The sequence below is a fragment of the Scyliorhinus torazame genome, chromosome 8, assembly GCF_047496885.1.
Source record: "Scyliorhinus torazame isolate Kashiwa2021f chromosome 8, sScyTor2.1, whole genome shotgun sequence".
NCBI lineage: Eukaryota > Metazoa > Chordata > Chondrichthyes > Carcharhiniformes > Scyliorhinidae > Scyliorhinus > Scyliorhinus torazame.
The window spans coordinates 15,991,828-16,005,946 of record NC_092714.1 but is presented as its reverse complement, the minus strand read 5'-3'; the positions used below and the strand labels follow the sequence as shown (position 1 = coordinate 16,005,946).

The window sequence follows — 14,119 nt, the reverse complement described above, 5'->3', positions numbered from 1 at the left end:
TGTGGAATAATTAAAATTGAGGGTATTCAAGGGACAATTAGAGGAGCACAGATATCCCGGAGGCTGTCGGGCTGGAAGAATTTACTGAGATAGGGGGGTGGATTCTCCGCACTCCGACGCCGAAACCGCGGCTGGCGCCGGGGCGGAGAATCCATTTCCCCGCATGGAATCGGGACCGCTGCTGGTCCGGCGATTCTGCGGGCCCCGAAAAGTGTTGTACTCTCCAAGTACACCATGCCTCATAGCACCTACCTGGGGCCATTACTGGAGGCCCGCTCCACCATTCTCCACCCCTGACCGGCCGAAGAACCGACGGCGTGGATCTAACATCGTCCTGCCGGTCGGAATACTAGCGTGGCGGCTGCGGACTCAGTCAACGGCCACCCTGGTCAGGGGCAGGCCGATCGGAGGGCAAGGGGGACCTTACACACGGCCCGCCAATGTTCGGGCGGGCGGTCAGGGTCGGATGCGCGGCCGATCGGTGGGTCCATTTTTAGTGCCCAGCTCCGCTGTCTGAGTCTACCATGGAGCACATCACAGCCGCGGGAGTCCGCCGCCGTGCGCATGCGTGGCCTCCGATCCGGAAGTGCGGGGGCCCGTATCTGTAACAAAAGCTGCTAGTTTTATGCCGGGTCCCTACTAGCCCCCTGCAAGGCTATGAATATGTGGCCCTTTCACAACAGTTTTTGTGGCGTGGAAGCCCACAGTTTCTACGACGGCGTGGGACATCGTCCCAATAACGGAGAGTCCAGCCCAGGGAGTGAGGCTGTGGAGAAGTTCACAATCGACTGGTAGCCAGACAGTGAGCAGGGAGAAGGATTGTGTCAGCGAATAGCGAATGGAGTTGGTGATGATGGGGGGGGGTGAGGGGAGGGGGGGGTGTCAGAGATAATGGCTTCCGTCTTCACAATAGACAGGAGATGCTCTCCCACATATGGCACTCCAAACCAGAGCCCCATCTGATCAGGTGGATGCAAAAGGTGCCACCGTCACTATTTCAATGAACAGTGCAGGAGTTCTCTACGGTGTCCTGACCACTATCATCATTATACCTTCATTGCCATAGTGGAACTTTACGCATCAACATATCTGCAATGGAGTGCTGTTTGAACTGCAGTAGAGGGTGGCAGCTGGAGTTTTCTGACCGAGGGAGTTTGGTGAGGAATGATCCTGTCCTTTTCTACCTTTCTGTAGTAAGGGAGTGGGTGGGGGGAGGCCAGCCTTGGTAAGTAGGAGCTACTATCCTTAATAATAATAATATTATTAAGGATATTATTAAGTAATAATAATAATCTTTATTGTCACAAACAGGCTTACATTAACATGGCAATGAAGTTACTGTGAAAAGCCCCTCGTCGCCACATTCCAGCGCCTGTTCGGGTACACAGAAGGAGAATTCAGAATGTCCAAATTGTCTTTTGGGACTTGTGGGAGGAAACCAGGCCTAAACTAGAGGAAGTGAAATTAAAGGGAGTCATTTATGGTTATGCATGGCAGGACAGCTTGGCCATGTGGAATGCTCCTCCTGTGCAATGTGGGATGTCAGGAACACTTCCAATGTCCAGGGTGACAGCTTGCGCAGGAGGTGTCTCCAGCTGCAGTTAGTCAAAATCCATGATTCGGAGCTGGAACTGTCACCATGGGGCATCTGCAAGGCTGAGATCCTCATTGGGCAGCACGGGAGCACAGTGGTTAGCACTGTTGCTTCACAACTCCAGGGTCCCAGGTTCGATTCCCGGCTTGGGTCACTGTCTGTGTGGAGTCTGCAAAGTCCAAATGGAGCGACTGAGAGAGGGATAATCACAGGTTAAAGAGGTATGAATTGTCTCAAACCAGGACAGTTGGCTTGAGACAATTCACACCTCTTTAACCTGTGAATATCCCGCTCTCCAGTCGCTGCATTTGGACTTTTAAAGACTTAATTACCTGCAAAGACTCACATTCAAAGTACCGTATTGCATCTTTGACTTTGTCTATATAAATGTTTCTGGGACCTACCTCTTCATTCACCTGAGGAAGGAGTAGTGCTCCGAAAGCTAGTGATTCGAAACAAACCTGTTGGACTTTAATCTGGTGTTGTAAGACTTCGTACTGTGCTCACCCCAGAGCCGGCATCGCCACATCATTAAAAAAGGAAGGAGGGGGAAAATGGAATTACAGATGATAGGCTAGCATCAGGAACAGGGAGACTGCTAGAAACTTTTGTAAAGGATGCAATAACAGGCCACTTAAATGGGATTCGACAAAGTCAACGTGGATTTATGAAAGGAATGCTATGTTTGACAAATATACTGGAACTTTTTAAGGATGTAACAAGTAGATTAGATAAAATTTAACCAGTGGATGTGGTGTATTTTGATTTTCAGAAAGGTTTTTATTAAGTTCCACATAAGAGGGGCGGGATTCTCCCAACGGGCAGCTAAGTGCCGATGCCGGAGTAAAAACGGGAGTGTTTTACTCCGGCGTTGGCGCCCGTTCCTGGACCCCATTCTGCCGCCCACAGGGGGCTAGGACGGCGCTGGAGCGGCCTACGCTGCTCCAGCTGCCGATCCCAGCCTGAACCCGGTGCTGCGGGGTCCGTGCAAGCGTAGTTGGGCCGGCGCCAACTAGCGCGTGCGCAGTGGCCTTCTTCCCCGCGGCGGCCACAACGCCACTTGGTGCAGGGCTACAGAAGCCGGCGCGGAGGAAAGGAGGCTGGGGGGGTCAGAGAGACTGGCCCGCCGATCGGTGGGCCCCGATCATGGGCCGGGCCACTACGGAGCCCCCCCCCCACCCCCCCCCCCGGGGGTCGGACCCACCCTCCCTACCCCCACAGGCCGCCCCCGGACCCTTCAATGCCAAGGTCCCGCCGGCTCAGAGGATGTTAGAACGGCGCCGGCAGGACTCGGCTTTTTGTTGGTGGCTGCTCAGCCCATCCGGCCCGGAGAATCGGTGTGCCGGCCCGGGCCGGAGAGTCGGCGCATACCCCAACCGGCGGCGCGCCGACAATGCCGGCGCCAATGGCACCGATTCTCCACACTGCGGAGAATTGCGTCCTGGCATCGTGGCGGCGTGGCGCGATTCGCGCGGCGCTGCGCCGATTCTCAGACCCGGCGTGGGGTCGCAGAATTGCGCCCGAGATTACTGTGCAAAATTTAAGTGCATAGTAATATATTGGCATAGATTGCGAATTAATTTGCAGACAGGAAACAATTGGAATAAATGGCCTTTCTCAAAGTGGCAGGCAGGACGAGTGGCGTCCCACAGATATCAGTGCTTGGGCCCCAACTATTCAAAGTATACACCAGTGATTTGGTTGAGGGAATCAAAAGTAATATTTCAAAGTTTGCTGACAAATGAAAGCTGTTGGGAATGTTAGTGGTGAGGAGGATGTTGAGAGGCTTCAGGGTGATTTAAACAAGTTGAGTGAGTGGGCAAATACATGGTAGATGCAGTATAACTTGGATAAATGTGTAATTATCCACTTCTGATGGAGAAACAGTATGTCAAAGAGTATTATTTAAATGGTGAAAGATTGGGAAATGTTGATGTACAAAGAGACATGGGTGTCCTTGTACACCAGTCACTGAAAGCAAACGTGCAAGTGCAGCAAATAGTTAGGAAGGCAAATGGTATATTGGTCTTGGTTGCAAGAGGACTTGAGTACAGGAACAAAGATGTCATATTGCAGCTGTACATGCCTGAGTGAGCCAATACCTGGTGTATTATGTGCAGTTTTGGGCTCCTTATCCAAGAAAGGATAAACTTGCCACAGAGGGAGTGCAGCGAAGATTGACTCCTGCTGGCAGCATTGTCGTGCAAGACAAAATTGGGTCAACTGGGCCTGGATTCATTGGAATTTGGTAAAATGAGAGGGGATCTCATTGAAATGTATAAAATTCTAACAGGGATAGACAGACTGGATGCAGAGATAATTCCTCCTCCTGGGGGGCGGTAGGGGTGGGAGGGAGGGGGGCACGGTCTAGAAAAAATCATCAGTCTCAGGAGTTGGGGAAGGCCATTTAGGACTGAGATGGGGATATTATTTTTCAGTCTACTCTAAAGGCAGTGAACTTGTGGAACTCTCTACCGCAGACAGCTACAGAGGCCTAGTCACTGAGTAAATTTAAGAAGGAGAAAAAGATAGAATTTCTACACTCATGTGCATGGTGTTGAGATAGGGGATTTGTCAGGGCGGCATGGTAGCACAGTGGTTAGCACCGTCGCATCACAGCGAAAAGGACCCGGGTTCGATTCCCGACTTGGGTCACTGTCTGTGCGGAGTCTGCACGTTCTCCCCGTGTCTGCGTGGGTTTCCGCCGGGTGCTCCGGTTTCCTCCCACAGTCCAAAGGTGTGCGGGTTAGGTTGATTGGGCATGATAAATTGCCCCTTTACGTCCACACGTTAGGTGGGGTTGCGGGGATGGTGTGCAGGTGCGGGTTTAGGTAGAGTGCTCTTTCAGGAACTAGTGTAGACTTGATGGGCCGAATGGCCTCCTTCTGCACTGTAAATTCTACGACTTCTACGATCATGGCAGAGTCTGCTCGAAGGGCTGAACGGACACTCTTGCTCCTATGTTGTACGTTTATGTGAATTAGGAGCAGGAGGATGCCATTCGGCCCCTCAAGCCTGCTCTGCAGTTCAATAAGATCATGCTGATTGTAGCCTCAACCTCACATTCCTGTCTACCCCCCAAAACCTTTCACTTCTTTGTTAATCAAGAACCTATCCAGCTCTGCTTTAAAATACATTAAAAAGTCTTAAAACACCAGGTTGAAGTCCAACAGGTGTGTTTCGAATCACTAGCTTTCGGAGCACTGCTCCTTCCTGGAGCTTTTTTGTAGAGCTTTTTTGTGACCCTGCCACAATTAATTAGGCTGTGTCTATCTATGTGAGGAAACAGGTGGCAGTCCCCATCTCCATTCAAAGCTGGCAGTTCCTCAACTACAGCTACTCCTTCAGCCTTTGAGAATGGCAGCCTTTCTTCTGATGTGAAGTATGCCCTGTGAAATCTCACATCATCTATATCTATCCTGGGATAGTGTTGAGGGAGCTTGAATCCATATCTGTATCTGTTGGCCTCCTTCTGCACCTGAGGGATTCGATGGGATTCTATCTATCTAACCCATGCTGTATCTGCTCTGGGGAGTGTTGGATGGGACACCGTCAAGGTAGTACTACTCTGTAGCCAATCCATGCTGCACCTGTCCTGGGAGTGTTTGATGGGACACTGCTGTGGGAGTGTTTCTCCTAATACGTTCTTGCTGGACATCAAGGCATCCATGCCTGAGCCTAATTGGCAAGTGTCTGCAGGCTAATCATGAACACTGTCTCAACCAAGTCCTGTTCTGTCCCATTATCACTCCCCTCTCTCAAATTTATGCAGCTTCGATTGAGAGCAGCTGACTCAATACAGGACTGTACAGCTCAGCATTAGTACACAATTACTGGTTAATATGATGCGTTATATTTCATACTCATTTACTCTGGATCTAGCAGCCACTCTGTCTGGTTTAACATGCATTTTCTAAGCAGACTAAACTGGATAATAATGAGAGCATCAATCTGGCCTGAACATTAGCCCAGAAATGAGACTCCTGCTGCAACCCGTCAGCTCCCACAGCCTCTCTCCTGCATCATCAGCTGAGAAACAGAGACTATTCCAACAACAACTCACATTTGTGCAGCATCTTTAATGGGGGAATGTGCCTCAAGGGGGTTCAGAGGAGCACGACCTAAAATGAATGGTCGCAGAGACAAGGATGGACGCCTCTGGAGGAGGGATTAAAAGCTCGGTCAAAGAGGTAGGCTTTGGGTGGCAGGTAGGTTCGCACGGTCAGAGTCAGAAGCATATGTCTTGTTTCCTCACTCGGGAGACCTGAGCATGGAATTGAGGGCAAACAGTCAATGCAAGTCCGAGGGAGATGTGCCGGTTAGGTGGATTGGCCATGCTGAATTGCCTCTTGTGTCCAGAGACACGCAGATTAGGTGAAGTGCTGCACTATCAAAGCTGTTGTCCCTTGAGAGGGTTGTTAAAAAGACCCTTCCCGTGGATTTCAAAGATCCCACTGCACTAGTTCATTTCTTGCCCATCCCTGGTCATAGAACATAGAACATACAGTGCAGAAGGAGGCCATTTGGCCCATCGAGTCTGCACCGACCCACTTAAGCCCTCACTTCCACCCTATCCCCATAACCCAATAACCGCTCCTAACCTATTTGGTCACTAAGGGCAATTTATCATGGCCAATCCACCTAACCTGCAATTCTTTGGACTGTGGGAGGAAACCAGAGCACCCGGAGGAAACCCGCGCAGACACGGGGAGAACGTGCAAACTCCGCACAGACAGTGACCCATCGGGGAATTGAACTTGGGACCCTGACGCTGTGAAGCCACAGTGCTATCCAATTGTGCTACCGTGCTGCCCGTCACCATATGCCAGTGGTAGTCACTTTCTCCTGAAACACTGCAGTTTCTTACATTAACACTGCAATGAAGTTGTGACAATAAAGATTCTTATTATATTATATTATTATGGTTGTAGGGTTTTAATATGTCTGAGTGGTGACTTGCAAGGCCACATCAGAGGGCAGGTGGGACATCGGTGTGAGACTGGAGTCATATAGGTTCAGATCAAGAAACAATGGCAGGGTTCTATGCTGAAAGTACGTTTAAGAACAATTTTACAAATTCCCACCCAGACGTCAACATGAAAGGAGGTATCAGCAGCACTGCCCATGGTTCTGTCCTCAAGCGTGTAGCCATATGGCCTGTTGCAGCAGGAACTGGGACCGAGGCTGGTGACTAAGGCAAACTGATGTGGTTTGAGTATTGACTCCAGTTGAAATCGGCTACATCAGCATAGAAGCGAGCCAGAAACTTTCCCTATCGATATGGTCCAGCTCTTTACTGTCCTATTACTGGTAAGTATGACATGCCATATTTCAGGATGAATTACTCTGTGTACCACAGCCAACTTCATAACTGCTCTGTCAATGCACAGAACTAGCCATTAAAGAACTGTAAAGTCAGGAACACTGTGATATAAATGTCAAATTGTTAAAGTACCTTTTGCAGTGACTAGAATTTCTTTTTAAGTTGCCAGCAGAAAATGACACCAAGATTTATTCAAATATGAACTCATGGAAAATTACAATCATTTTAAACCTACATTATTTTCCACCTCATAAGTCACTGACAACTGAATTTTTTTTTCTTTTCCAGCCGCAATGCTTACACACGATTGATTTGTGACAGAAAAGGATATACATTATACTGCACCCTGAGCTGAACAGCTACTGTCCCCCATTGGGAGAGGGCTATTGAGGATAAATGAGGGACAGGGGGGTACAGATTGTACTGTGGGCCATGTTTCTACCTGGTTTAAAAAATCAACGATAAAGGAAGTGAGTGAAAGCAGGGGAAAACAAGAGAAGAAACCACTGACTGTTTTGGGAAGGAGTGAGGTTTGTTGTGCTAAACGCATAAAGATAGGAAGATAATCACACAGATATAGATACGGGGCACAGAGAAATACATATAAAATAATATAAAACACATGGCAGTGGTGTCAGAGTACAGTAATACACATGCATATAGTACAATAAATACATATACGCTCACACACCCATGCACACACTCACTGCACACCGATAGTGATAGAGAAATGCACAAACATATAGGAGAATAGAGACACATACACAAACCATGTTATCTCTCAAATACACCCCCAGAAAGTGAAAGAAATCTACACACGTAGATAGGTTCGGAACACATACATACTTACACGTGCACACACTCGTGCACATCAATACAAGCACACTCGTATACACACACAAAGTGACAGAGAGAAATGCACAAACATCGAGTGGGACAGACACAAGCACACTCGCATACTCTTACTCGCACACTCACTCACACACACTTACACTCACAAAACACTCCCCCTACACATGCACACACAGATAATGGCAGTGAAAAATACATGCGTTTGTATGTCACGCAATCTCTCATCCACACATAGACACATGTACACAAAGACACATGTACACAAAGACACAGTGACAGACAGAAATGCACACACACAATGGGATAGAGGAACACAGACACATTCAGACAGTGAGAGAAAGAAATGTGAAAGATAAAGAGGCAGATAGTCACAAGAGTGTCACAAAGATGGAATTGAGTTAAATTACCCCATACAAATATACAGAGAGTACAAGTAGACACATATAGGTATACACACACACACACACAATGAGGGGCAAAGGGACAATACACCGAGGCAGCAATATTCAAGTACACACCTGCAACTCTCCAATTGTCTTACCCATAGGTAAGTCTCATTGTCCTCAGCAATGACCTCAAAGCTTTAAAGAGCAAACTTTTCTTTGTTCCGTTAATGTGGGCGTCGCTGGTTAGACCAGCATTTATTGCCCATTTGTCCGTCACTTTTCACAACCCAGAATACTCCAAAGTGCTTCATATTCAATAAAATGTAATCACTGTCGTGATTCTGATGCACAGCGGTGCACTTCTACACAGCAAGCCCCCACAAACAATAATATAATTATGGCAAGATAGTCTGGGTTTTGAGTGATTGGGGATGAATGTTGGCCAGGGGACTGGTGAGAACTCCCCTGATCTTCTTGGATGGCACAAGATCTTTTTGGGGGCGACTCGGTTTAACAGCCCGTAACAGCCTCCCCGAACAGGTGCCGGAATGTGGTGGCTAGGGGCTTTTCACAGTAACTTCATTTGAAGCCTACTTGTGACAATAAGCAATTTTCATTTTTTCATTTTCATCTCCCCTGAAGGGTGGCACTTTCGACAGCGCAGCACTTCCTGGGTACTGAGGGGGCAGCGGCAATCTGGATTGTGTGCTGAAGTCTCTGGAGCGGGCCTTGAACACACGGGGCTTGAAGACAGGATCTTCTTCAGTCCGGAGCCGACAGTGAGGAATGTATGACCTACCCCAGAATCAGTCACTCTGATCGACATACAGGCCATTCCAGAGAGTGACACACATCACTCCACTGGCTAGTTGAAAGTCAGAGAGAGGGGTTTGAAGCCTCACTTTGTTCCACCTTAATCCTCCCCACAGCCTGAATCTCACTCAGACCCCGAGCCCACGCCTTATAAATATGCAACCGCGTTAAAAGGGATGAAGATTAACACTTGACTCACCGCTCAAGACCCGAGTGCCGGAGCCGCTGGCCAGGATTCCGCTCAGAATCAGAACCACCATCCGACTGGACAGCGCCTGGGACAGGAGCATCTGGGCAGCGAGCCGGAGCGGGGGCTGAGGACAGGGCGGTGCCCAGGGCAACTCAGAGAGGTCCAGGGAGGGGGGGAAAGGGGGCTCAGGACAACTCAGAGAGGTCCAGGGAAAAAGGGGCGCTGTGCAATTCAATACATAGCGAGACTAACACAAACAAACCCAAGTGTACAACACAAAACACTTGTCCAACTATTTTAAATTTTTTAAAAAGTAACTTAAATTGGGTGTCCTGGGAGAGGAGGGTAGTCACAGCCGATCCCAGTCTGACTTCACGCAGACAGTGAGAGTGAGGACCGCCTCCAGATGGATTGCTCTTCTCCCCCTTTTCCCAGCTCAGTCTGCGGGGCTGTTGCAGGAAGCCGGACTGCTGTTTTATACAGGGGGACTGGCAGAGAGCATCATCATCACATCAGCAACAGCATCCTCACAGCCAATGCCAGCTGCCCCCAGCCAGGCGGTGCAGACCCTGCAGGGCAGCTGCTGAATTACAAACTGTGTGAAGCCAAAACCACTTCATTCAAAATCGCGCGGTGTTCCCAAAGAGGGAAGAGAAACTTGCCCCGGGGAGGGAGGGAGGGGTCAGTGACCAAAGCAAGGCAGCTTTCAGGTAACTGGCACACAAAAAGAATCAAAGAGGGCAATGTGTTCTGGTGCTGAATGCTCCTCCTGACAGGCTGGAGAAGAAGCTTGAGCAGTAATACTGCAGAGAAAAAATTGATAAATTCATGTTTAGCACAGTGCTAAATCGCTGGCTTTGAAAGCAGGCCAAGGCAGGCCAGCAGCACGGTTCAATTCCCGTAACAGCCTCCCCGAACAGGTGCCGGAATGTGGCGACTAGGGGCTTTTCACAGTAACTTCATTTGAAGCCTACTTGTGACAGTAAGCGATTTTCATTTCATATATCTTTGGAAGAGATAAGGGGCAGATCTCTCCCTTTGGGAGATTTAAGGGCGCGATTTAATGGAAAAGTTTCCAAATGTGGTAGTGAGCGGGAACCGATGCGAGCTTCCCAACGCTCAGCCCCGCGAGGCCGTCACCGCTATAAAATATGAATTGGTCCACTTAACGAAGTCCCACGGGCTTCACGCCACAAATGATGGCCCTGCCGACTGATTCGTCGGGACCCCGCTCACCAGTCACCCACCAGCAAGGGAGAGATCACTTAAACCGCTCCTGCAAACCTCCAGATGGTGGCAAGTCCACAAGGGCATGGCACTGGTGCCACACCACCCCCTTGTTGAGGCGGAGCCTGCTGTGGCACACACTGTCCATCATTTGTTCGAAAGACCTGCGATGCCTGTACACATTGGACCTTTAGGGGTTCTCACCCTCTGGTGCCTCGCTGACCTGTTGGGAAGCCGGGTCCTCTGGGTGTGTAGCGGGGCCCTGCACATGGGCCGCCAACTCGAACCTCTGTCGATGCTGCTTCTGCCATCTTCTCCGCCATCTGGCCACCTAGCCTGCCAATGGCACCATTAGTGCAGCTGCCTCGGGATCCATGATATCGTCCGGACCATTTAATATCTGCAAGGAATTGGAAGAGGGTATGAGACTGACAACCAGTGGTGTCTTCCAACCTGGGACCCTCCAGTCGTCCATTGCTCCCTCCATTGCTCCCCCCACCTCACCCCCTGACATCTGATACGCTCTGCCCACACACACCTGGCAACAGTGGGGGCCCCTGCTCACCGGATCCCACACCTTGTAACCCAGATACCTGCACGTCACATTATCTGGACTGGGCGCTGGTCCCTTCCCCAGTGTAAATGGCCATTCTCTGGTCACCAAAATGTCCCCGGTGCTGGGACCCAACCCCTTTATATTTGGATGTTGGCTGCTTCACCCATGCTGTTGCCTCCCGCAGTGTTCAGGCACAGTGTCCGATTGAGATCCTAGGCAATAACTCCCACATGTACATGACATGCCTGCTCATGGGATCCACTTGGGATGTATGAAGTGCTCACTTAACTATGATTTCCAATTTCCTATTAACAATAGCATCAATCGCGTGGCCAGAGGCCACCGCGGTCAGCGAGAGTTATGGTTAATCGGTGGGACAGGTGGGCTGGGGTTGCCTCCGGAATGGGAGCACATAGTCCGGGTTGGCATGGTGTACCTACAAGTACGGAGACATCCATCTCCCCCCCCCCCCCCCACCCCGCCACTCCTCAGCCGAGGCCATGGGTGGCCGGCCCTCCCCTCTGCTCCCCAACCCCTCCCCTCCCATAGCGGCCCACCCCGAGCAAGGCTGGTCACCCGGGAGCTCCTCCACCCCGTTCCGAGTTACGGGGCTGCAATCCCAGTGCCGCCATGCTCACTGCCTGGGAGCGAAGATGGTTACTCACCTACTCAGGCCCCCACAGAAGCTCTTCCACCAGGTTCACGTTTTTAAAAAGGAGCACTAATCGGCTCACAAGGCTTTCTGATGAGGCTGTTAGGTCACGGGAGGCTAGTAGGTAGGGGGTCGCTCCTGTTAATTTTATGGAGATCGGGCGTCAGTGATGATTATTGGCTTCTCACGAAGCTATGGCAGGATCCTGATTTTGCCAATGGGAGCGGACCGGTTAGATCGCAAACAGATAGGCACCAGGCGCAGTTCTCAATTTTAGCCTCTCCAGTGATTTCATGGCCTCGTCGCACTCTCACCGAAGCTCAACGTGGCAATTAAATCACGCCCTAAGTGTTGACTTTAGGACTGAATTGCAAGCAGTTTGCATCCCCATTGGGGGCGCTATTTCTGCAGAAATTCATGACATGTTAATGGGCCTGCACTCTGCTGGCATGAATTTCGAGCAGTTCTCGGCCCAGCGGGCATTCTAACTGCAGTTTGCACCAAAGAATCTGGCAGCTGGAGCTGTTTTTAACCACTCTACTTACCACATACTCACTGCAGCCACCAAGATAGCTCACAGAAGACCTGCTTCCCGAGATCAGTAGTCCGAGGTGGACCCACAGCTCCATGTTAGTGACGAGCAGATGGACGCCCTCTTCCCCAGCACGGGCCACAGACCCAAGCCTGCTTCCTGACCAGCAACTGGGAGGTGGGGGCAGAGGCAGTTTGTGCTGCCAGTCTCACCAGGAGGAGACAGCTGGTGATCCAGAGTGGTGGGGTCACTGGGGAGGCCTCTGCCCTGAGAGGGTCAGAGAACCAAGGAGGATTCCAAAGGCCGCGGTGCAGGTGTCCTCTGGTTGGGGTGAGCTCTGCTGATCCCCTGCTTCCTCTGTAATAGGGCAGTGCTTCTGAGGAGTGCCCACACCTAGTGAGCCCCCGATTGAGATTGCCCCTCGATGATACAGCAGGGATATGAGGGTGTCCAGAGGGTCGGTCTGGGTGAGTCCCCCAATAACCAGAGGCGTTCTGAGCATTTAAAGGACACAGACAGCACTCAGCAGTGTCAGCAGCCAGGAGACTGTGAGAAGCACCAAAGGGGTACATTTAAATGACAGACTGCGGCAATGGCGGTCCGAGCCAGGCCATCCCGATCCCGAGGGGGAATCCCTGAGTCCATGGATTTGGCACCAAGTCACTACCCGCTACTGCCCCCAGCCCAGGCTGCCAGCCCCCAGCAAACCTGACAGTTTTCAACGTTTTTTCAGTGTTATTTTAGCCCCCGCTTCCTCTCCATAGCCATGGCGCCCAGTTCAGGTTTGTAAATACTTGCAGTAATTCACGCCATGAGGCTTCCGCCTGAGAGGAGTGGGGCTTTGTGGAAAGGCAGGGAATACTGTATCCAACCCACTAATCACATTTAAATGCATGCCTCTGCAATGTGGCACAAACCTCATTATGGCCACCAGCGAGGGACCGGAGTGTCGCGCCTGAATTGGCACCGGGAGCAGACATTAATATTGGCCAGACGTCCGATTCTCCGCCCAATCGCAGTTCGCGTTTGCAGTGTCACAAGGTGGAGAATTTTGCCCAAAATACAAAAGGCTATGGGGAAAACAGGAAAGTGGGAGTAAGGGGATAGCTTTTTCTGAGAGCTGGGTAAGTATAATAGAACATAGAACATAGAACAATACAGCGCAGTACAGGCCCTTCGGCCCACGATGTTGCACCGAAACAAAAGCCATCTAACCTACACTATGCCATTATCATCCATATGTTTATCCAATAAACTTTTAAATGCCCTCAATGTTGGCGAGTTCACTACTGTAGCAGGTAGGGCATTCCACGGCCTCACTACTCTTTGCGTAAAGAACCTACCTCTGACCTCTGTCCTATATCTATTACCCCTCAGTTTAAAGTTATGTCCCCTCGTGCCAGCCATATCCATCCGCGGGAGAAGGCTCTCACTGTCCACCCTATCCAACCCCCTGATCATTTTGTATGCCTCTATTAAGTCTCCTCTTAACCTTCTTCTCTCCAACGAAAACAACCTCAAGTCCATCAGCCTTTCCTCATAAGATTTTCCCTCCATACCAGGCAACATCCTGGTAAATCTCCTCTGCACCCGCTCCAAAGCCTCCACGTCCTTCCTATAATGCGGTGACCAGAACTGTACGCAATACTCCAAATGCGGCCGGACCAGAGTTCTGTACAGCTGCAACATGACCTCCCGACTCCGGAACTCAATCCCTCTACCAATAAAGGCCAACACTCCATAGGCCTTCTTCACAACCCTATCAACCTGGGTGGCAACTTTCAGGGATCTATGTACATGGACACCTAGATCCCTCTGCTCATCCACACTTTCAAGAACTTTACCATTAGCCAAATATTCTGCATTCCTGTTATTCCTTCCAAAGTGAATCACCTCACACTTCTCTACATTAAACTCCATTTGCCACCTCTCAGCCCAGCTCTGCAGCTTATCTATATCCCTCTGTAACCTGCTACATCCTTCCACACTATCGA

General features: G+C 50.3%; 1 protein-coding gene across 1 annotated transcript in view; it reads right to left on the bottom strand.

The window, feature by feature from the left end:
* The window catches only part of chodl (chondrolectin), a 38,191-nt gene extending 28,556 nt beyond the window's left edge, over nucleotides 1-9,635 (bottom strand). Inside the window, exon 1 of the mRNA XM_072513132.1 lies at nucleotides 9,168-9,635. Coding sequence (XP_072369233.1) covers nucleotides 9,168-9,258 — 91 coding nt within the window. The 5' untranslated portion in view covers nucleotides 9,259-9,635. The remainder of the gene's footprint in view (nucleotides 1-9,167) is intronic.
* Between the last annotated feature and the right edge of the window lie 4,484 nt (nucleotides 9,636-14,119).